General features: G+C 33.6%; 1 protein-coding gene across 2 annotated transcripts; it reads right to left on the reverse strand.

Annotated features, from left to right (window-relative positions):
• Positions 1-7,486: 7,486 nt before the first annotated feature.
• On the reverse strand, positions 7,487-23,111 carry LOC120081690 (Nucleotidylyl transferase superfamily protein). 2 transcript variants are annotated; one of them, XM_090315675.1, is made up of 13 exons: positions 23,093-23,111; positions 22,196-22,537; positions 21,990-22,109; positions 21,512-21,697; positions 21,297-21,348; positions 21,129-21,194; positions 13,967-14,053; positions 13,718-13,810; positions 13,439-13,519; positions 10,438-10,509; positions 9,214-9,282; positions 8,970-9,080; positions 7,487-7,957 (listed from the first exon to the last, which is right to left on the reverse strand). In XM_090315675.1, the coding sequence occupies exons 2-13, from the start codon at positions 22,423-22,425 to the stop codon at positions 7,907-7,909; spliced, it is 1,218 nt and encodes a 405-aa protein (XP_090171801.1). In that variant the 5' UTR covers positions 22,426-22,537; positions 23,093-23,111; the 3' UTR covers positions 7,487-7,906. The 2 variants fall into 2 exon arrangements, with proteins under 2 accessions (XP_090171801.1, XP_038892706.1); XM_039036778.2 differs by lacking the exon at positions 23,093-23,111 and having other exon boundaries at positions 22,196-22,755.
• Between the last annotated feature and the right edge of the window lie 2,119 nt (positions 23,112-25,230).

Consider the following 25,230-nt stretch of genomic DNA (forward strand, 5'->3'; position numbering starts at 1 on the left):
TAATATAAAAAAAAATACAAATGTTAATTATTTGAAAATAATAAAGGTTTATTTATTTTTTGAATATTTATTTTTTATATTTGTTTGAAAATATCTATCAAAATTTCTGTAAAATTAAGAACTCGGAATTTAGGTTATTAGCTATATGTATGTATTCCCTCTCTCTTTTACCATGTATGAAAAGTTAACCTAACACATTGAAAAATAGTTGGGTTTTTATTTAATTTATCTTTAAATATACCATTTATTTTCAACTTGAGGATAAATGAAATCCCACCCATTACTCCTATCACAAAATTTTAACCCAATCAAAAAATTGAGTTAGATCTTTGAGAAACTTTAATGCTTTTTGTGACTCAAAATTTAAATTGAAGTTACATTTAATGTTTTATTCTTGGCAAATGATTTGAAAATTCTCTCATTAGAAACATCACATGGCCCCACTCACATTATTAATATATTAAAAAATTTAGAGTGCAAAATTCCATGTTTTTATTTTAATTAATTCATTTATAGTTTTTAATATGTTATGACTAAGGTGTGTACAATTAAGTCTTTTTCTATTTTTTTTTTATTTGAAGAAACTTAATTAGTCCAAGTCTTTTGGTTTGAATATTGCAATGTTTCAGCTTTGCTATTTTTTTTTTTTTTTTTTTTTTAATAAATGAATCTATAATTTCTCTCCCTTTCTTCTTTCAAAATGCATGGTTCTCTCTCTCTAGAATTTTCCCATTTTTCACATGTTTGTTCAAGTTTCATGAATGTCTATTATTTTTTTAAGTCCTTTACCTTTCATGTCACTTCAAAAGGAAAAAAAAACAATATTTAACATTTATTATTAAATGTGTGTGGAGCTACATAAATCGATGAGACGAGTATTGAGTGGATGAATATTGGGTAACAAAATAATAATATGGATGAAAATGATGTTTTCTTTTAAATTTAGGGATGATATTAAAAAGTTTAGAGTCTAAAATTATATTTTTTTTAAGTTTAGGGATTGAAATATAAATTTGAAATTTGAAAGACTAAGTTAAAAATGTTATGTAATGTCCTAAATCCAAAATTCGGAATCCAGATTCTGCATTCTCCTATGACTTAACAAGGTCATCTTAAGAGGTCATACAACATAAAATTGCTCCAAGCTAAGCACGCTTAATTATGAAGGTGCACCTTGTTGATATAGATAGTAACTTTCAATTCTTCTAAGTCTTTTCTAACCATACTTTCATATTTTCATATCCTCATTTAGATGTGATTTCGTTTTATTCATGCCTCCCAACTAAACTCGGAATGTTACATATTAGGAGTAATGACATAAAAAGTTTAATGTATATATTATATTTGTCATTAGAAAACAAATGGTTAAATTGTGCAAGTGCCTATATATATAATAATAATAATAATTACAAAACAAAACTAGGGCTTAGTCCAAGTCCACTTCCACATGCATTAAGTTTTAATACTTTTTAATTGACACATTGAAAAGTAAAGGGATAATTAAGAGAACACTTCCTTAGGGTTTTTCTTTCTTTATTTCTCTCTTTTTTTTCAAATAAAGTATTGTTCCCTTGGCCCTAAGGTTACACCAAAAAAAAAAAAAAAGAAAATGAGTGTTTCATATGGTAGGGTACCAAAATTTTATATTTAGGAAGAACACTTTTTTTAGCTTATTTTTCTAAAATTATTCTCTTTTAAGGTTGAGAAATGATCATGACTCATGGGATAATTTAAAATGTGATGGTTGGGAAAACAAATCTTAGATTAGTTTTCTATTTTAAAATAATAATAAACCATTTTAAATAATTTTTTTAGTTCAATAAGTAAGGCAAGTGATTTTATGAATGTTTTTGAAGATATAAGTCTAATCAATTGAAATTATAAAATAATTTTAAAATATTAGATTTCAGGTTGGGAGAGAAAAAAAATTAAGATATGAATGACAATTAGAAAGAAGGATCGACTTCAAGTCAGATTGTCGAATAATATTTATATTCAAGCGTGGAAGCTAAAAAACTTATCATAGTAGCTAGTTTTTAGATTGATTTTGCTATCGTTGATGATGATAATAATTTTTGTCTACCATGTCACGGTAAAATATTCTTATAGTTAATTCATCTAAACTTAGAGAACTATTTAGACTTGCGAGTAACTTTAATGGTTAAAATACATTATGTTTGATAACCAATTTGTTTTTAAAAATTATGATTTTTTTTCTCAAATTTCCTAATCAAATAGAAAAAAAGAAAAAGGTACAAATAATTAAAATGGATCGTATAATGGGCATTTTTTAAATAAATAAAGGGTAAAATGGGGAGAGAAAGATTGTTCTCATATAGCACCTTTTAGATATGGAATCGATACATATATATATGTATATGTATGTATGTATGTATGTATGTCATTTTAATATTTACTGAAGCAATGCATGATACAAGAGTTTGACAATAAAAACAAAAAATAAATAAAACTAAGGAGAAATTACTCTTTTAGTCATCGAATTTGGAAGATTAAGGGTGTTTAGTCCTTAGGTTTTTAAAATGTAAATTGATAGTTTCAGTTTTTTACGTGTATTTGGTCCATAAATTTTCAAAATGTAACATTTTAGTCCTCAAGTTCTTAAGAATAGGTTTAAAAGATCCCTCAAATAATTTTTATTCTTATTTTAAATAATAATATGGCATTTCAAATTAAAAGAAAAAAAATTTAAAAATCCTCCCTAAAATTATTTTATTATAATTTTAAATAGGAGATTTTCAAAAATAGAAAAATAAGGGAATTATTTATCCAAAATAGCAAAATTTAATCATTTTAGACTATCAGTATTCTTTTTACTATTTCTGTGAGTAATTTGATATTTTTTCTATCCATTAAAATTTTCCTTTTAAATATCATATAGTTAATTAAAAAAAGAAAAAGAAAAAACAGTTCAATGATCTTTTAAACGAATTCTTAAAAGTTCAATGATTAAAAATGTGTATTTTAAAAACTCGAGAACTAAATGTACCTATTATTAAAAACTTGAAGACTAAAAAGTCACATTTTTAAAATTCAATGACCAAATACACTAACTATTAAAAATCAAAGACACATATTATTCAAAATTTAAGGATTAAAAGTGCAACCGTTTTTTATAGAAATAAAATATCACCATTTACAAATAGCATATTAAGATAGTGATAAGAGGTGTAAAGTTGATGAATTAATAAAAATAAAACTAAACCAAAGTGAAAGGGGGAAAAAACATTTATGGTCAATAATTATGGGCTAAATAGTGATGTAAAAACAGTTGGGGCAATAATTTTGACCAAAAATGAAATTAAAATTCAACAATCAAATCTTTCTTGTTTTTTCGAATGCTTTTTAACGGCACTGATTCCTTTTTAGACTTTTTAGTATAAAAAGATTTGGTTTTTTTTTTCCTTCTCTTCCAAATCTTTTACCCTTCAACCCAACTACTCAACTCTCTCTCCAACCTTTTTTTTTTTTTTTTTTTTTTTTTTTTTTTATGGATGATCTCATTTGGGAGAATAATTTTGTTATATTTGTGAATAAATTGACTCATTTCCTATATTTTCAAATTATTTTATACTCGATTCTTTTGAATTCTTAACATGTTTGAAGGCGTTTGAAATCCATTACTTCATCACTTCCAATGAGCTCAGACTATTCTCTTTATTGGTCCGATTGTATATCCTTCAACGATAACACTTTTACACTCTGAAATTCAGAAGAATCGAGTATAAAGTAATCGGGCATCGAGTATGACGTGTATATGATTGAGTATACACATGTCGATTGCAGTCATATCGAGTGACCATGAAGCTAGGTATCGAGTGACCATGCATCGAGGAACGTGTGACGAGCCATTGAGGATCGAGAAAATTTGTATTGACAGGCACGTAGGTTGCATCTTAGGGGCAAATCTGTAAAATCACATGCTTATGACGTAAGCAGAAGACCACTTACCATTACTTTTTTTCATTTGGGCCTCCCAAATGAGACCATTCATACAAAAAAAAAACCCAACTTTCTTTTGTTAAATGAACGATTTTGGCTCTAAATTTTTACAAAAGTAATAATTCAGGTTCGTTGGATAATCATTTTGTTTTTTAAAAATAAGCTTATAGACATTACTTTCACCTCCAAATTTTTTCCTTTCTTATCTACTTTTCACCGTTTATAAACCAAGCCAAATTTTGAGAACTAAAAAAAGTAGTTTTCGAGAAGCTGTTTTTGTTTTTGAAATTTGCTTAAAAATTCAATCACTATAAGAGATGGTGATGAAATATGCTTAATTTTAAAAAAATAATAATATAGCCAAATGGTTACCAAACAAAGCCATAATTTTTGAACTAGTAACAATTTAGTCTATATACTTTTAAATTTGTAACAATTTAGTTCTTGAACTTTAATTTATAACAATTTAATCTCTATCAAGAAAATCTCATAGAAAATTAAGTGCCGATTTTTATTATTTATATATATTTTTTTATAGAAAAGAAATTGATCTTAGATCAGATTATTGATCTACATGTATTTTTTTACTAAATCCTACAAAAAATTTCACAATAGGAATTAAATCATTACAAACTATAAAGTATAAAGATTAAATTGTTACTTTTTAAAATTTTAGAAATTAAATTCTTACAAGTTTGAAAGTAGAGAGACTAAAATGTTATAAATTTGAATTTGTCATGCACTTTTAATTTTTTAACAATCTAGTTTATAAACTTTAATATATAATAATACAATAATCAATGTACTTTACAATTTGTAACGATTGAGTCCCTAATGTAAATGATATTAGTATGAATTTAGTGAAGTTTCGTCCATGTCTAGATCAAGAAATTGATTATGGAGCAAATATACTTATAAAATATAAAGATTAAGTTGTTACATATAAATATTGATGAAATTTTTCTTATAACATAGATTCCATGGTTACAATTTTAAAAGTATTGGGACTAAAATGTTAAAAATTGAGAATATATAAACTAAATCATCACTACTATAGTTCAAGGACTAAATTTTTAATTTTAAAAGTTCAACAAGCAAAAAAAACTTTTAAGCTACAAACTATTTTGTCCTTATGATTTCAAAAGTGACATGTTTGGTCTCAAATACTTGAATTTAATTTCAAATTCAATCCCCCAAGTTTAAAATTTGTGCTTAAATAGTTTAATTCTAAATGGGTTGAATTTTATTTTTTAAAATTCGAAGGCAAACTTTCATATCCATATATGTCACTTTTAAAACTTCAATGACCAAACGCAAATCAAATTTGAATAAGAATTAGTAGATAAGTTTTATAACAAGAGTACTCAAATTATTGAGTCCCTCACAAGCAAATCATCCAATGTCAATATTGTAGATTCATTGGTCTCTAAGAGGCAAGGAGAGGTTCTAATAGAAGATGATTAAATAGGTCAACATCACGAAATCTATTTTAGAGCTTGTAAATTTTTTGTTCATGATATAAAATTCATAATTGCACATACATCTACAAAAGATGATGAAATGTGGATACCGCAAGAATAAGCAGAAAAATAACGTAAAGATTAAAAAAAATAAGAAAAAAAAGCACAAAAATTTACATAGAAAACTCTCGATTCGGTGAAAAAACCACAACCTATAAAAATGTTACAATTACACAGAATAATTCTCTTTCTAATCTCAAATACAATAATATCCTCTCATAACTTGAGAATACAAAAGAGAATTTAATTAGAGTTTAATACATTCAAACTTAAAGTGTTTCCAACTGGGACAATTGGAACGAAAGTCATTGCCTCCTTTTACAGTGGTTGGAGCTTATCACTTCCTTAAACCTTTTCAATTTGGGAAAACCACTCTTCTAATATTTTTACCAAAATCCAACGGATGAAAACATATTGACCTTGAAAGAGAAAGGCATAATGATTAAGGGTGCAAGCTAAACCCACGCAACCCGACCAAACTATCCAAACCGACCGAAACGGTTGCCTACATGGTTGCAATTTTGAGCAATTCTCTAACTGTTGTTGAATATAAACGATAAAAGAATTTGATAGCATTGAAGAGAGCATTGTATTTGAAGTAATAAAAAAATGTTCCTCATCCAAGATCAAAAGCAAAATATTAGTATGTTCATGAATAAAAATAGATCACTTCTCTCAACCTTTACATAGTGAACATCATATTCATTGTAATGTAAATGACAAAATTATTATGAACTAAGAAGGTTAGCTAGCTTAACTAATTTCAAAATGAAGGATTTTAAATATTCAATATCAAGAACCTTTAATTGAGAATAAAATCTTAGCTTATGTCTCAAACATTTTATACAAAACCATTCGAATAAAATATTCTTCGAAGTGTTTTACATCTTAAAAAATAATAATATTATATAAATAATAATAAAGTTGGGAAAATAAGACAAATTTCAAAATGTAGGTAGTTCCTTGTTTGAACAAAAAATCAGAAAATTGTAATATAGTATGGTAAGAATAGTCAAATTTATATTCAAGAAAAGAAAAACAAAACAGAAGTCTTCAAATATTACCTACTACACATGTCATCACAATTTGACCATCCTCATATATGGAGCAACAGTAATGGACCTTTGAACTTCAAAATGAAACTGACTTTACTAATCTACATTTAAATAATAATAATAATAATAATAATAATAATAATATCCAGTTAAAATGCAAAACAAAAATATGAATTTTGGGAGAAAATACCCTTTTATCCCTAAGTTTTGAGTTTAATTTTTATTTGGTCTCTAAATTTATAAATGTTATAATTTTAGTTCTTGAGTTTTGAATTTGATTTCAGTTTAATCCCTAGATTTCAAAATGTTACACCTAAAATTTTGTATTTTGGTATTAATGTCTATTAATTAATTTAAAATAATTATGAAGTGATATTTTAAAATTAATTTTATTAGTGATGAAAAAATAGTAAAATTTAATTGGTTATAAATTTAAGATTTTTAAATTTAATTGATAGACATTTTAGTCTGTAAATATTTGATGAAAAATCTAAAATAAAAGTGGAAATCTTGAAATTAGAAACCAAATTGGAACAAGATTCAAATCTCAAAAATAGAATTGTAACATTGTGAAATCTAGAGACGAATGAAATCAAACTCGAAATTTAAAATCAAATTTACTACTCCATAAAAAAATTGATACAATTATAATGGATTTTTTCATTATTCATAATTCACAATATCTTGTTAACTAATTTTCTGATAACGTATTTAAATTGACTCCACTTTTCATATTAAGACTGATTGATTACATTTACTTGAAAGTAATATTTTGAAATCTAAATCCAAAACCTAAGAACCAAAAATATATTTTTCGATAAATTTTTTTTATTAACAGCCATCATTTTCCAATCACTCCACAATTTTTGTACCATTACCTCCCACCCAAAACACAATTGGATACAATTCAATGAATCATGCATATAAACCTACCAACAAAATCAAATTCCATTTTGTACAAATCCTCCAAAAACTCATTAGTCATCATATAGTTTTGCAAAATGAGTCATGAAGAATCTTTAATTTTTTAGCACTTTTTCTGTGGCTGAAATCAAACAAACTCTTGCCCAATCCTCAATACCAAAAAACTCCAATGCTCCCAAAACACCTAAAAAGATATACTGCCAAACAGCATTGTATAACATTGCTTCCCTAATAATACAAAATTTGGGTAAATATAGGATCTCTAGAAAGTTAATGTTGGAAAAGGAAAAGCCCTCAGGTTCATAAGTGGTATTAAGACAATTTGGGTGGACTGACTGATAACTAATTCGACTAGAGAGTAGAGACACGAGCCCCCGTCCCGCCGTGTCTCATCTAATGCAGGCCCCTTGAATTAAATGGTAAATAGCAGTTCGAAGAATGAGTTCTTTAGTCGAACATATTAGGAAGGGGTCTGACTGCCATGAAAGCATCAACCATCTGAAAAGGAAGCAAAACAAATATAAGTAGGCCATACCAGCCAACAAAATATCTCATGCATTCAACTGAACTGAGGTGGTCTAACATATTTCAATGCTCAATAGTATTCTTGATAGGAAACCAAGGAGAGCATTTTGTTTTTCTCTCTCTTTTGAAGTTTCAATTCTCAAGAGCATTAAACTTCTATTAATAGATAACTTGATGCTTAACTAAGCTGAAATCCATGCCTCAGCATGCATAGATTGTTGCTTTATTTATATTGCTTGTCTATTTGTATTTGTATCCTTCAAGGATTTAAAGAAAACAAATTTGACCTCTATGCCCAAATAAAAGTCACATAATCAAGAAAGTAAAATAAAATAAATAAATAACTCAATGACAAAACCCAGCTAAATGGCAAAACTTACTCCCCTGCACAGGTGTCTTATTTCCCACTATTTTTTAAAATTTTATAACTCAAGATTATTCTTTAAAATTCCTTTTCAAAAAAAGAAAGATTATTCTTTAAAATTAATCATTTTTTCCAACACTCTAAAATAATGCTCTATTTTCTTAAACCTCATCATATTCATTATTTGTAACACTATTGTTCTTCATATATTTAAAAAAAAATTACCACAAGTAAAAATCTTTATATATATATATAAAAGAAGAAGGAAAAAAGGAGAAAAGAATAAATCGGCTAAGGTTACTAACTTTCCCCACTTATTCAAGTTCAAACTAAATTTCATGAAATAAAAATTTTGGGGTTAACCTTGATTCTCTCAATCAACAACCAAGTACAAGTGTCAAAAAAATGAGTTTCTCCTAAAATTTATGATCAGGTATGTTTATTTAAAACAAAAAATAGCATAATAGTTGGTTTTTCATTAAAAAGGGAAAGAAATGGCATAATGGTATCGAGAATTATTATAGCCATCCCAAACATTAAAAATGTAATAACGATTATAACAGCCATGATTAGAGGATGAATTTCCATCACACTATCACACAAAGAATGAAACAAACTTACCTCATCTGTCACAGCAGCACGAGCTCTACGATGTCTTTCTACCATTTCAGTTAATACTTGAATAAGGCGCTGCTTCACTTCACCTGTTAGCATGCGTCCAGCACCATACTCCTGAATTAAAAAAAAGAAAGAATTGAAAAAAAATCTATTTTTCTGATATAGGGTTTAGGGGGCCAAAACATTGTAAAGATGAGCAAAAGGGATGATCGAAATATCAACTCCATTATGGAACCAGCAGTCTCACCTTTGTTATATGTTCAAGTTCAGCATCATCGTCAAGGAAAAAGTTCAAATATTTGATGGGTATATCCACCTGGATAGTTTATAGTAAAATTGACCCCAAAAAAAAACCACATTAGAAATTGGCATTGGCACGATACCTTAATTTTAGGTTCCTATTTTCTTCTCAGGCAGACTCGAATGCTGACTATAATCTTGGAAGCAGGGGAGCATAACATTAACGTGTTAATGCATAGAGCATGCAAAAATGAAAAAAAAAACGTTGATGAAATTTGAATTTTGAACCACATTGGACCTTCTTCATTCAAGTACTTTTTATGATAAGAAACTACGAATGCAATAGAATATACAAATAAATATATACAGAATTTCGAGGTAAAAAAAAGGCATTTCAATTTGAAGAAAAGAATAATAATTATAAAATCCCTTTCCAATGATAGCTACATCTAGAAGCTACCTAGATAATAGTATCCCACAAAACTCGTCTAAAGAAAGGAAGCCAAAGAACTGTGGATTCCACGTTGAGGATAACACCAAAGAGAGAGCATCAAATTTTGTGTCCAGTTAGGGAGTACAAAGTTAACACAAAACCAAAAGGTATAAAAAGATTTCATCAACATCAAGTCACATCTGGGCAGAACCATTGAGAATATGTGATTTATAGTTTTGGAAGAACTCTTGCAAAGGACATAAATTAGGCTCGATGGAGAATGTTAGTACTCATATGTTGAATCCTATAATTAGTGCTAATTCCACAATGAAAAGCGAAGAAAAAAATTTATTCCTAGGAACTCCACTTGACCCATCAAGCCAAGAAAGCCAGAATTGCAAGAGAACCTGAAGCATCTCCCTTCCAAACTCTTCTACACTGCTCAGAATAGAAAGATCTCCCATCCATGATCAACTAGGTGCATCCAGTCCACCACTACTAGAAAGACTAGCTGAACCCTTACCCTTCAATACCATACTGGGAATAACCTTATGATTATATATTATACAGCGCAGCATACAAATATATTTGAAAACAGATATTAAAATGGGTTTGAGTAAGTTTATGCCGTGTTGTATTTGGGTCTTGATATTAACAAGAACAGAGTCTAAAGACACAATCATAGTGATCTATTTTCCTTTTTATTACTTTGAAGTCATATATCATGAGTAAATATAATATCGCATGATATTTTTTTTAAATGTCAACTTTATGGCACAACAATAAATGAAAAGATACCTCGAGATTTGCACCATATAATCTATGCTTCTCTATAGAATCTTGCCCCCCGGAGAATGCATATTTGTTAATCTGAAGAAAATAAACATAATCCCAATGACGAAAGAAACGGCAAAGTAATGGCATTGTAAGAATATTGGATGAAGTGAACACACTTTTCCAGTTACAGAATAAAAGATTGGGAAGCATAGAATCTAGAAATCACTACCCAGTCATACCTAGAGAACTACACGTACATATTATTATTATCACAAAGACGAACAATAGAATTGCCACATAGTTAAAAATAAATAAGCAACTTCACAAAAAACTGAAATCAAAGCTTTTGAAATTATAATTAAACTTGTAAGCATCGCATTTAAGTAGTATTGTAGAGATAATTCACATTTCTACTTTCTTGGGGATTAGTAGTAGTATAAACTAAAAAGATCCAAATAGTCGTGAAATGGGTCACTACAGAAATAAAGAGGGTGAAGGACACAAAGAGTACACCTAACCAAATGACTATTCTAATGAAAACTTTAAATAATAATAATAATAATATATATATATATATATTATTAAAAAAAAAGTCGAATCTTGAGTAAATTGAGGGACCATAGATTCTCCACGACAAAGCTTAGGTCCAAGCAACCATTCAACGCCCTAGCCTTGAGCAACTCTTAATACCTTATCCTCAAGGTGTGAATTAAATAATCATGGTAGAATGGCACAATTGCCTTCCCAATTCAAGGTAACTAATTTGAAACTTGCTAGTGTATTATTGTACCCTGAGATCTAGATGCCTTGTTGGGGATGTAGAAATGCCATGGTCATGGGACCAATGATCCAACCCAAACACCGAGTTCAACCATCACAATGCATACCCGGTCCCATACACTTTTCATGGCATCACAACCATGTCAAATATTCTGATGAATGTGGTCATGACTCTCCACCATTTAGCTGACACAGCTTTGATCTCAAATTCCAATAACTAATTTCCCAATGATCAGGACTTCTAACTTTAGTGATGTCTGCCATTGTGAACAAGTAATTGTCTTACTCACATTACCAAAAGATGAAGTGCAAGTCAGAGACAGGGCGATTGGTCATTTTCCATTGGGGTCGAGTTCTTTACTCACAAAGATCCAGATGTAATCTACTAGAGCGGGGCTTAATACTCCTCCAAATATTTTAGCCCATGAATGAGTTGTTGCTCCCAAAATATTGATGACTTAATAGAGAGGAATCCAGAATGTCCAACCCCAACTTCTACCCAAAGTTTCAACCCACCTGCCCATAATATGAGAACTGAGATGTTAACCCAATCTTCCTGCTTTGTCATTCAAGCATTGATGGGATCATCCCAAGCTTTAGCCCTCCTTTGACCCCTCTCTTACAGGAAGTACACCATAAATATTGAAACTTCTAAATTCATATAATATGCCACCTTGCCTGATCCATTGAGCATCCCGTCCTCTATTGTCAGTGTTTGCCTCCATCGCCCCTAGACCCCTCTCTTAAAAAAACTACACCATCAAAACGGATGTTTCTTACTTCATCTTATGTGCCACTTTGCCTTATTCATCGAGCATCCCTTCCTCTATTGATGGTGTTTGCCTCCACAATCTTCATCTTCAGTTTCTTCAGCTACTCCCCATCTCAATCGCATACAATGTTCTCATCATAGTTCTTCAATCAACTCTCAAACCCACTTTGTTCGCTCTCACTAGTTGTCTTTTAACTTGCTCACCATCATAACACCAGTACCAGATGCCTTCAGCAACCTTTAAGTCAATTTTACCCAAGTTGAGATTTGGTTCACTTTGTACGTAACAAACATACAATGGTTTCTTTACGAAAATGTTAGTCCCATCACAACATTCACAAATGACCTCAAGGATACCCTCGATTAAGTGACTAACAGCATTCTCCTTGGTCATATATAGAACCTTTACACAAAAGTTATCCAGAAAATTAACAAAACCTTTCAAATAGACTAATTCCTGGTGAGAACTAGGCAATTCCCCCTCTGAACATTATTTCTCTAACCAGGAGACAGATTTAGAATTTGTAAGCATCTAGAAAAACTTCAAGTTGGCTGGAGAATGGATGAGGAAGTTAATACTTATTCAGAAAGAACACAGATGTCATATCCAAATGCACCTCAAAAACTTTGAAACAAACTCCTCCCAGAGCGTTTCTGATAACACTCCCTAAGAACAACTTATAAAACCCTACATTACATTTCTCTGATAACTGGACAATCCATGTAGTTCACAGAGAGAGACTCAGGCTTACAGCTTCTACAGTTTCATGAAATGGAGAGGAAACAGTTCTCATGCAAAAGTCTTCTTATCCAACCTTTACTGGCTCAAAAGCAAAGCACATTCTACCAATCCACTTATTTCATACTGATTTTTTAAAATATATAAAATTAATTTGAACATACAGTCGCATGACCTCCTAAGATCACATCACAAATTTTGCTCCAAGATGCCTTTGCACTAAACTATTCTCAAAACTTATTCGTGGAAGTCAGAAAAGTCTACTTAAATCACTAGTAAGGCTGTCCACAAAGCTACGAAGTAATCCATCCAATTTAACATTGGGTATAGAATTTTATGAATAAAAAGATATTAAGTTCATTACAGAAATTCAATTGTAATCATATTTGTACTTCCCAATAGATTATTTCTCAAAACACTACATACGGAAAACGAGTGCAGAAATGTCAGTTTCCAAATAAATATATTCATTGTTCTGATGCTTTTGGAGTTTAAGATTCCCAAGGAATGAAAGCTTTCAAAACTGAGCAGCTTCAACACTTCATTGACTTAATGGTTGGAAGGGAAACAGACATTTTTATTATTGTCTCCACCCCCCCCCCCCCCAACGAAAAAAAAGCGCATGGATAAGTAACCCAGTTTCCACATCTTGAAACTTCAGGGACAATAAACTATTTTTTCCACATGAAAGTCCCAATAGAAAACCCATTATAAAAGAAAGAAACTAAGACCTTGTTTTTTATGTCCTTTGCAGAATCAGTCACATATATGGCAGAATTAGGATCACTTGCGGACATCTTTCCTGTCTCCCCCTGCAAATCAGATACTGAAATAATAAGAAAGCAGTTGCACAATTCACAAAAATTCCTGGCAACATATTTTACATTAAACTAGGGAGTAGGGAACCAAATTTTTTTAGTATGCAGTAAACTTCTTAAGGAGAAATAAATAAAACAATGTTCTATATAATTAACTTTTAACATGATGAACCATAAGAATTGTGGCGTTACCTGCAGAGCGGGAAAGAAAGAAGATTCGATCAATGCAGGTTTATGATATCCTAAGCGAGGAGCTACATCCCTTGTCATTCGAAAATAAGGATCCTGGAGAATCAACAAAAAATCCACGCAATTAGAGGAAAAATCAATCACGGACCAAAAGTAAAATATCAAACCCAGATCATATGACCATTCCAATGTGGTAAATGCTATTTAACAAGGTGAACAAAAACGTGTGCAAGGAGAAACAATCAGCAATACCTGATCAATAGCACAAGGTATTAAGCACCGAAGATCATCCTTGCCAGAGAAAAGATGTGGGAATGAACTCGGAAATGAAGGAACTGCCTGCATTAGAGTGGGATGATGATGGAAGAAAAGGTTAGATTACTCAGCAAATAATTCCATAGACAACGTAGTGATACTACAGCGTTATTAACCTAGGGGCATTTATGTAATTGTGTAGACCCCTAGGGTTTTCTACTGTCTATTTATACAGTGTGTCCCTATGTATTCAGTGTATCAAATTAAAAAAAATAAGAAAAAGTCTCTATATCGTGGTTTTTCTCCCTATACTAGAATTTCCACGTAACTATGTTGTTATTCTCTTCCCTACTTTTATTTTTAACATGGTATCAGAGCTCGAGGACGAAACCCTAGCCATTATGGAAGAGAACCAACCACAGTCGTCTTCTGCTGATGGATCTTCGAGTTTTGATATGAAAACTGCTATTCGAGCGGCTGTAAAGGAGTGTTTTCAAGCAGCCCTACCGGAGTTACTTTCTACCATCCAGTTGCAGTTGATGGCGAGCTGCCGTCAGTGGGAGCCGCCGCACCAAACAAAAGCGCCGATCGGGCTCCTCCATGCAGAACCCAGCCGAACCCGCGAAGGGCAGACAGATCGCACAGATCCGGTCGCGATCGGGTTCTTCCGCGCTGAACCCGGGCAAACCCTCGAAGGACAGACAGATCTCGCGCCGTCGCAGCCCTCCAGACCTTCACAGACTTCTGTACCGGTTGATTTCGCGCCGGCCTACTCTTCCACGACAGGTCCATCCGTTCTACAAGGAGTGGCGCCGAACACAACCAGTGCAGATCCGGTCACGACAACTTTTGCAGATCCGGTCCATTCGTTTTCTACCCTAGGTATGTTTGACCAGTGACGAGCCGACGGCCACCTCGAGCAGTCCAACCGCCTGGGGTCTTCACATATGCCGGCAACCTCCTTCCAGCCGACAGTGGCAGCCCCATTTCCAACCGCTTGTAGTTCGACCCATTACCCAGACGATTTAAGACAACGGTTGGCTTATCTGCAACAATAGATTTCATATTTGGATACGATGTTTGGCGCAAATCCCCATCCGGTTCAACCAGTTTATTCAGAGAATCTGGTAAACTCGTTCCCTGTTTTGCCAAATATTTCTTATTTATCTGGTTCGATGGGCAATTCTACGAGATTTTTTGTAGGGGAAAAATTAAATGGCCAGAATTATTTCTCCTGGTCCCAATCAATCCGAATGGCCTTGGAAGAGCGTCACAAATTTGGGTACTTGACAGGGGAAATTCCAAAGCCAGCTCCACACAATCCACAAGAATGAATCTAGAAAGGAGAAGACTCGCTGTTACGTTCTGTTTTGGTGAATAGTATGGAACCTCAAATAGGAAAACAACCACTACTATATGCTGCAACCGCCAAGGATATCTGGAAGGCAGCGCAAGATTTATACTCAAAAAGACAGAATGCCTCTCGACTATATACGCTCCACAAACAGGTCCATGAATGCAAATAAGGATCCATGGATGTTACTTCTTATTTTAACAAACTATCAATGTTGTGGCAAGAGATGGACTTGTGTCGAGAGATTGTCTGCAACTGTGCACAAGATGGGGCCCAATACTTGAAAATCGAAGAGGCAGACCGTGTTTACGTGTTCTTGGCTGGATTAAATCCTAAATTTGATTGTGCCCGTAGTCAGATATTGGGCCAGTGCCCGACTCCTTCACTCAAAGAAGTCTGCTCTGAAATACGGCTGGAAGAGGATCGATCGTGTGCCATAAATAATCCCATTCCTACAACTGATGCAGTCGCCTTCGTCGCAAAGTCGTCCAGTGCTGATGGCGATAAAAAACCCCACCTGTGTGTGAACATTGTAAGAAGCTCTGGCACACAAAGGACCAGTGTTGGAAATTGCACGGGAAACCTCCAAACAATAGGCGACGACAGTCTCATGACAAATCTAATACTGGTCGTGCCCTGGTAAGTGACTCAGCAAATGAACAGACTCAGAAACAGTCTTCCGTTGATAGTAAGAACAACTTGAGTACGATTGGGGTGAGTGCTATTGCACAGTCATGTAATTTCCTTTCGTTTGGCCTTATTAGTATGAATGGTAAAAACTATGGATTGTGGACTCAGGGGCCACAGATCATCTTACGAGTTCTTTAGAATTGTTTATGTCATACAACCCAAGTGCTGGAAATGAGCGTATTCACATTGCAGACGGGTCTTTTGCTCCTGTTGCGGGAAAAGGTCATATCTCCCCATTTGACGGTTTAATTTTGCGTGATACTTTACATGTGCCTAAAATCACTTATAACCCTGTTGTCTATCAGTAAAATTACAGGGGATTTGAAGTGTAAGGCAATTTTCTCACCGGATTCCGTTTTGTTTCAGGATCTGAAATCGGGATGACGATTGGCACTACCCGGCACGATAAGGGACTCTACTTCCTTTCTGAAGAAGCTTCCACTAGAGAGGATCATCAAACTAGGTTTATGTCGTTAAATTTTTCTGTTTCTGAATATGACTTTATGTTGTGGCATTTCCGTTTAGGACATCCAAATTTTCAATATATGAAGTATTTGTTTCTGCATTTATTTCACAATGTTAATACTTCTTCTTTAAATTGTGATGTGTGTATTCGTGCCAAGCAAAGTCGTGTTTCTTTCCGGTCCCAGTCTTACAAACCCTCGAGTCCTTTTTCCCTTGTTCATAGTGATCTATGGGGCCCCTCGCCGGTTACCACTTCCACTGGAAAACGGTGGTTTGTCACATTTATAGACGATCACACCTACCTTACCTGGGTCTTCCTCTTCACTGAAAAATCTGAGGTGTCATCTATTTTCCAACAATTTTATTCAACTGTCAAAACTCAGATCAAAACAAAGATTGGAATTTTACGAAGTGATAATGGGCGAGAATTCTTCAATGCCTCCTTCAGGGATTTCCTTGTTTCTAAGGGTATTGTCCACCAGAGCTCGTGTGCGTACATTGCGCAACAAAATGGAGAGCGGAAAAATCGTCATCTGGTTGAAGTAGCCCAGTCTCTTATGTTATCTGCCACTCTTCCGTCATACCTGTGGGGGGATGCAGTTCTCATTGTTGCCCATCTCATTAATCGGATGTCCTCTCGTATTCTTCATCTTCATACTCCTTTAGAACTGTTTAAAGAGTCCTTCCCAACCACTCGGTTAATTCTCCAATGTTCCTCCTCGAGTCTTTGGTTATGTTGCCTTTGTTCACTCCCATGGTCCAAACTGCATAAAATTTACTCCTCGTGCTCAGAAGTGTGTATTTGTTGGATATCCACTCCATCAACGTGGATATAAGTGCTATCACCCGTCATCTCGTAAGTACTATGTCTCCATGGATGTCACCTTCCTCAAGGATCAGCCGTTTTTCCCTGTTAGTCATCTTCAGGGGGAGAACATGAATGAAGAGACTAACTAATCATCTTATGCTATTCCCTTAGAGTCAACTTCCATTCAAACCTTGTCTAAACCTAGTTCTGAGCATGACAGTCTGGTCCTTCCTACCAACCAAGTTCCTTGGAGAACTTACTATAGGAAGAATCTCAGGAAGGAAGCAGTGTCACCTGTCGAACCAGAACTGTCAGCTCCAGTGCATGAGTCAAACCCGCCATCAGATCCAGGTACGTATATTCCTAAAATTAATGATGTTGATGTATGTATGGAGACTGATGAATGTAGGCAAGACAAGGGAGAAGGAAGCAGTAATACTGAAAGAGTGACAGAAGGAGAAACTGCAGAGAATGAAATGATTCTTGCTAATGATGATGTGGAGGATACTACTGAAGTTTCTGATACACAGATAGTCGATCATGGTGAGGAGCCTGGAGAGTTGAAAGAACGTGCTGCATCGCTTGATCTTCCTATAGCTCTGAGGAAAGACACTCGTTCATGTACTAAATACCCTATGCATTGTTACATGACGTATAGTAATCTGGCATCCGAGTTCAAAGCACTCACTACTAGTTTGGACACTGAGGTGGTTCCAAATGACATAAGTGTTGCAATGAAAAAACCAGAATGGCGATCTGCTATTATGAAAGAAATGAGAGCTCTCGAGAAGAATGGAAGTTGGGAACAAGTGGCTTTGCCTGAAGGGCACAAAACAGTTGAATGTAAATGGGTGTTTACTATAAAATACAAGTCAGATGGGACGATTGACCGGTACAAGGCTAGACTCGTTGCAAGAGGCTTTATTCAGACTTATGGAGTAGATTATTCTAAAACTTTTTCTCCTGTGGCTAAACTTAACACTATTCGAGTGCTCTTGTCAGTTGCGGTAAATAAAGATTGGTCCCTACACCAACTTGATGTTAAAAATGTTCTTCTGAATGGGGAACTTGAAGAGGAAGTCTATATGAGTCCCCCTCCTAGGTTCGAGAGTCAATTCAAAAACAAGGTGTGTAAATTGAAGAAGTCGTTATACGGATTGAAACAGTCTCCAGGGGCCTGGTTTGACAGGTTCACAACTTTTGTGAAAACACTGGGGTATGTTCAAGTGCATTCTGATCACACTCTTTTTATAAAAAGATCGACATCAGGAAAGATAGTTGTTCTTATTGTCTACGTTGATGACATTGTTTTATCTAGGGATGATGATGCAGAGATCATGAGGCTCAAAACAGAGATGGCCCGAGAATTTGAAATTAAAGACCTCGGGAAGCTAAGATACTTTTTGGGAATGGAAGTGGCTCGCTCAAAAGAAGGTATATCAGTCTCTCAACGAAAATATACTCTGGACTTACTAAAGGAAACAGGCATGACTGGGTGTAAACCTGTTGACACACCAATAGAGTACAATGCGAAGCTCAGTGATAAGAATGATAGAATTCCTGTTAATAAAGAAAGGTATCAACGGTTGGTTGGGATGTTGATCTACTTGTCTCACACAAGACCAGATATTTCGTATTCAGTAGGTGTTGTTAGTCAGTTTATGCAAGCTCCATGTGAGGATCATATGACAGCAATTGAACGTATCCGTCGGTACCTGAAAGGAACTCCTGGCAAAGGTCTAATGTTCAGAAAGAATAATAAACAATCTGTTGAAGCCTACACTGATTCTGACTGGGCAGGGTCTGTTGTTGATAGAAAATCGACGTATGAGTACTGTACGTTTTTCTGGGATAATCTAATCACCTGAAGAAGTAAGAAACAAGGAGTTGTTGCTAGAAGTAGTGTTGAGGCTGAGTATAGGGTCATGAGTCTGGGGATTTGTGAAGAAATTTGGTTGAAGAAAGTGTGATCAGATCTCCAGCGAGATAAAGAGCTTCCAATGAAATTGTTTTGTGACAATAAAGCTGCCATCAGTATTGCAAATAACCCGGTTCAGCATGACAGAACTAAACACGTAGAGATAGACAGACATTTCATTAAGGAGAGGTTGGACAGTGGAAACATATGCATCCCTTATATTCCTTCAAATTAACAAGTTGCTAATGTTCTTACAAAAGGGTTACTAAGACAAAGCTTTGATTATTGTGTAAGCAAGTTGAGCCTTGTCGATATTTATGCTCCAACTTGAGGGGGAGTGTTGAAAATAGGGTTATTAACCTAGGGGCGTTTATGTAATTGTGTAGACCCCTAACGTTTCTTACTGTCTATTTATACAGTGTGTCCCTATGTATTCAGTGTATCAGATTAAAAAGAATAAGAAAAAGTCTTTATATCGTGGTTTTTCTCCCTGTACTAGAATTTCCACGTAACTGTATTGTTATTCTCTTCCCTACAGATGCTATTATAATTATGCTAGAGGGAGAAAATAATCATGAAGATAAACAAAAAGTGATAAGGTTTGTGTGATTTATTGTGATAATGATAGAACTCGATTATATATTTACTGTTTTGGCTCGAAATTGGCCTAGGAAGTCGAGACTTCCTCCTTACAAGCTCGCAAGCTATTTTCAAATTAAAATCTTCTCTATATTCTACCTCACTCCCCTCCTCTTGCTTTATACTAAATTTGGTAACAAATTCCTCTCGTGTGATCCCCACATTATTCATCCTTTCTAACTACTTTTATTCCCCTCTACTTCCTCATTTACATTTGTGCCCCCTTCCTATTCTTCCTATTGTTTCTGCTTTCATATTTCCTAATTATAGGGGGTCTACTAGATAAGGTCTGGGGTTGTACTTTTTTTGATTTTATAATATAAAGAGTGATGTGGTTTGTGTGATTTATGGTATAAAGAGTGAGAGATAAGGTTCCAGTCCATTCAGCTTTAATGTAATTCAATTAGTTCTTCAACAGGAATTTTGTATTATACTTATAATCTATGCTAATTGGAATAGTTCTCACAATTTCCTTTTCCCCTTAAGAGAAGATGTCAATCGGCTAATATTTGTGCCTTGTAGTTTTGCAATACCAAGTTGTTTCTTCTTAAGAAGAGAGACTGACGAACCTGAAGTTTGATTTTCATAAAATTGGAGTTTTTGGGAACAAGAAAAGTAAGTTGCATTTTTGAGAAGTTGATGATATATTCTTTCTATCAAAATCCTAAATATAAAAAAAGCATCTATTGTATGTACAAATATCATGAATTAATTTGTTAGGTACTTAAGCACCTTGGAGAACCACACCCCAAAAGCTAGCTATTGGGGTGGGAGAGCCATGCCACTTAAGTACCACATTGGTCATCTCATTCTAACCACAATGTGGGACAAATGCATCCCATACTACCTTGGTTCCTAACAATACCTCATCCCCGGAAAGCCGACGTCCTAGCGGCTGCTCCGGCAGTACTTCACTCTGCCACATCCAGTCAGAACCCTCCACCGGTTCCACTCCGGAACGTCAACAACCGGCTCTGATACCATTGTTAGGTACTTAAGCACCTTGGAGAACCACACCCCAAAAGCTAGCTATTAGGGTGGGAGAGCCAAGCCACTTAAGTACCACATTGGTCATCCCATTCTAACCAATGTGGGACAAAGGCATCCCATACTACCTTGGTTCCTAACATAATTCTTATGAAAGAATATATCAAAATCCATGTGACAAATTAGAATCATATATTGGAGAGGATATGGCCCAATCTGATAGAAAATTGATGTGATAACACAAAACAAATTTCAATAAGAATTATTTATTATTCCAGATAAAAGTTGTGAGCCATACCTGCACTGGTGGAAAACTAACTTTTCCAATATGATCTTCACCCGTAAACCCAAAAATACCCACAACCTTGCAAGACCAACGCATCAAAATAAGCAACATAATAATAATATTAATAAAGAAATCTTGAAAATTAAAAATATTTGAAATAATTAGATTATACGTGAGTACCTTATTGTATGTAACACATTTGGCAACTTTCACCATGTTTTTATAGAAAGCACTGTGAAATAAATCCCAAAATAAACCAAGTTAGGAACTAGGTTCTTTTATAATCAACACAACAACGAATTTAGATTTGCAAAACTAAAAACTCCAGAATCTTGATATAAAACATTCAGAAAATCCACCAGTTCCAACCAAATGACTGTTAGATTCAATCTCACCCCCCTACGTAATCAAAATCTGAGAAGATAAAGGTTTTCGAGATATCAAAACCACAAGCAATGATGTCTTTCGCATTCTCACGAGCAAGTCTCTGGCTCTCTTCCACAGAAAGATTTTTCCACATACACTTCTCATCATCGGTGAGTTGTATTACAAGGGGCACCTTAAATGCATCTTGCAAATATCTACAGAAGCATCCAATACCTATATTCAGATAGTGAGAAAAAAAACAAAAGGTACCGACTAACCCATAAACTCAATTAAAGCATAATCAATTGAGAAACGTGAAATGCCACATAGAACTCAAATAGATTTTCATGTCAGTTTCAAAAAGGGGTACAAAATTCATAGCATAATTCAACCTATTACAATTTTCCAGTTAATTTCCCCATGAAATAGACAGCATTGGCAATTCAATTACTTGAAATAAATATGTAAAGGCCAAGACATTCAATATAAGAAGAAACTGAAACACACTTGGTAAACATAAAAGGAACCAGATGCCCCAAATGCAATGCTTCAGAAGAAGGTCCTCTTCCAGTATACAAGTAGAACTTCTCTCCTCTCTCATACGCATTCAAAATTTCTTCAAAATCCCTGAGAGAATCAAACAAAGTCAAGTACAAATCACCGCAATTATGGAACTGCAAAAAGGGAGTTTCGAGAGAGAGAGAGAAATAAACCGATGGGCAAAAAAGACACCACGGCGGAGGAAGACATGGGGAGGACGAGAAGTTAGCCGCTGGACTCGGTCGACGAGAGACTGCTGGAGCCTCTGGCATCCGAATTTGTCAATTAGCTTGTCATAGTCGATTTTACCTCCATCTTTAGCCGAAACTTGCCAAGGATTGACCACCTGATCATCTTCTTCCACAGATTCCTCTACCTTTCGCTCCACCTCTGCCTTCTCCATGATCTCCTTTGGTTCTACTGCAACTACCGGCGCCGCCGCCGCCGCCTCTGCTGCTTCTTCTTCTACAATGTTAATCGTTGTGGCCCTAGTAAATTTCTTTTCTCATGCTCCCCTGAAAGGCAAGGGGCGGGCCACTGAATTTAGAAATGGCTGATTAAAAAGGTTTTACAATTGTAAAAATAGCCAATTTGATTTTTTTAATTAATTAATTAATTAATTAATTTTTAATTTTTAATTTTTAAATGCTTCCCGTTCCACCCTTATTCCATTCTCCATCAAAACGTCCTAAGGGAACGGAACGGGGATTACGCAAAGATTGGATTCCCCACTGGAAAAATTTTTTCCATCTTTGTTTTCTCTTTTGTAAAATTTTTTTAAGTTGTATTCACTCGACATTCAAATGCAACTACCTCTCACATTATAATTTTAAAAAAATTATGAATAAAATGTCAAAATTCAAATTTTCCAAGCATCAGAAAGTATAATCACCATGAAGTTTCAACCTCATAATAGAAAATCGACAATTCTAAACCACCATAGTCTCCTTTTTAAAAATAAATAAATAAATAAAATAGCAACCACAACTTAATTCAACGGAAACTATGAATCGAAAAATCAACTACATAATCCCACATCGATTAAGCCTATGCTGGAATCGAGATCATACCATCCCATTCCGATGATATCTTCGGGGTGTTTCTTTGAAGGAAAATTGGTAGAAATGGTGCATTTTGGCCATTTTGGGGGTGCCTTTTGATTTTTGTCAAAAATCGAAAATATTAAGATTGCTGGGAAACTCATACCACTTACATGATCGGTACTTTCATAATACCTAAATTGCCCTTGGTATGGTCGAGTATCATCATTTCCGAATAGTGTAATTGTTATATCGTGTATCAATTTTGAATAGAATACACTATGAATGGAAGAGTTTGTTATTCGATTACAACCTAATGGATTTAAGAGATAAAGGGAGCGATTTTTTACTCAATTTGAATTTTGTATTTTGCTAATAACTATCGTATTTGATTTGATATAACTATTTCAAAGATATTAAAAAATAATCAATCTTTAATTTCGATATGACAATTTTGATTTTAATTTGTAGTATATCTTCATTATCTTATTAATTTTTTACTATTTTAAATTTGGATTAATATATTTGTTTGCGATTAAGATTTTACTAATTACTTTATCAATATTATCATCTTACAAATTGTATATACAATTTATTATGAATATTATAATAATAAATAGATATTCATTGCTTAGTGTAACAATCAGATCTTTACATAATAAGGTCTGACCGCTATGACATGCATACTTAGATTTTCTATTATGGGATGCGTTTTGGTAAAAATTTCAAAAGAACACATCTAAAATTTTATGAATTAAGTATCAAAACTATACAAAAGTTTATTTTACAAAACACCAGGATCCTTAAACATTAACGTAGTGAAACAAAATACCTATATGACCAAAATAGTGAGTTTGATGGTTGGCCACTTGAGCGACGTCCAATCATGTCACCGCTATGTCCCTACCTACAAAGTTTGTAAAATAGGATGAGTATATAATATATCCAGTAAGTAGTTCTCACTTAAGGTAGTGACCAAATGCACAATCACATGCAACATGTTATGAAAACATGTGATTGGGACCCAAAACATAAACTTATAATAACATGGGTGGTCGGTTATGCTTCCAACATAAGTTTCTCTGCCCTAGGAAGATGAGGACTTAAGCGAAAACTAACCCATCGGATGATTAGTGGGTCATGCAGTCAGTAGGGTCAGAGTCACATCCAACATCAACCATTAGATTGGACTAGAGGAGTGCAACCATACATACCCTGCTAGTCCCTACCATAAACATAACGTAAGATTGGGTCTAGAGGGGTGCAACTATACATGCTCTGCCAGTCCTGGAAGCATAACTTATACCTAATTAAAACTTGATCTTAACATGGTCGTAAACAAACATAATGCATGGGGTCCCTTGTAGAGAAACGTGTTTTAAACATATAATGCAACATAACAATAAGAACATAATAAAACAACATATCAAAGGTACACTACCATAAAACACTTAGAAGTGAGATAAACTACTTACCTTAACTACAATCTTAATTATTCCTTATGGTTTGGTCTTGAAATGCTCTTAATTTTTTTTTTAACAAAGTACGCCACTTATAGGGAAGTTTTAACCGACCTCTCCTTTATATATATATATATATATACATACATACATATATATATATATATTTGTTTATTTATTTATTTATTTATTTATCTTCTTTTATATTTATCTATTTTTTAAAAAATGTATCATTGTTATCTTAAACCTTCTACATATTTTTTTTATTATTATTATTATTATTATTTTCCATTTTCTTCAAATGTTCTTATATTGTCATTATTTTATTTTCTAGATATTTTTTTACTTGGATATTTGCATAATTTTCAAATAAATATTATGTTTATTATTTATTTAATGACCAATAAGATTTATAGGCCAAATTTTAAACCTAGTGGCTTAAACTTAGAACTTGTTTACTAATATCTAGATTTAATCTTGAATCTTAATTAACATTCATTATCTAATTTCCTATAATGTTTGTATACAACTTGAGTTGTTACATTCTTCCCCCCTTAAGAACTTTCATCCTCGAAAGTTTCTTGGTTCTTAAATAGATAAGGTATTTGGTCATCATTTCATCTTCTCGTTCCCATGTAGCTTCTTCTACTTGCTGATTTCTCTAGAGAACCTTCACTAAACTTATTTCCTGATTATCAAGTGACTTCT

Source organism: Benincasa hispida, chromosome 7 (genome assembly GCF_027475165.1).
Source record: "Benincasa hispida cultivar pf3 chromosome 7, pf3_genome.v1.1, whole genome shotgun sequence".
Taxonomy (NCBI): domain Eukaryota; kingdom Viridiplantae; phylum Streptophyta; class Magnoliopsida; order Cucurbitales; family Cucurbitaceae; genus Benincasa; species Benincasa hispida.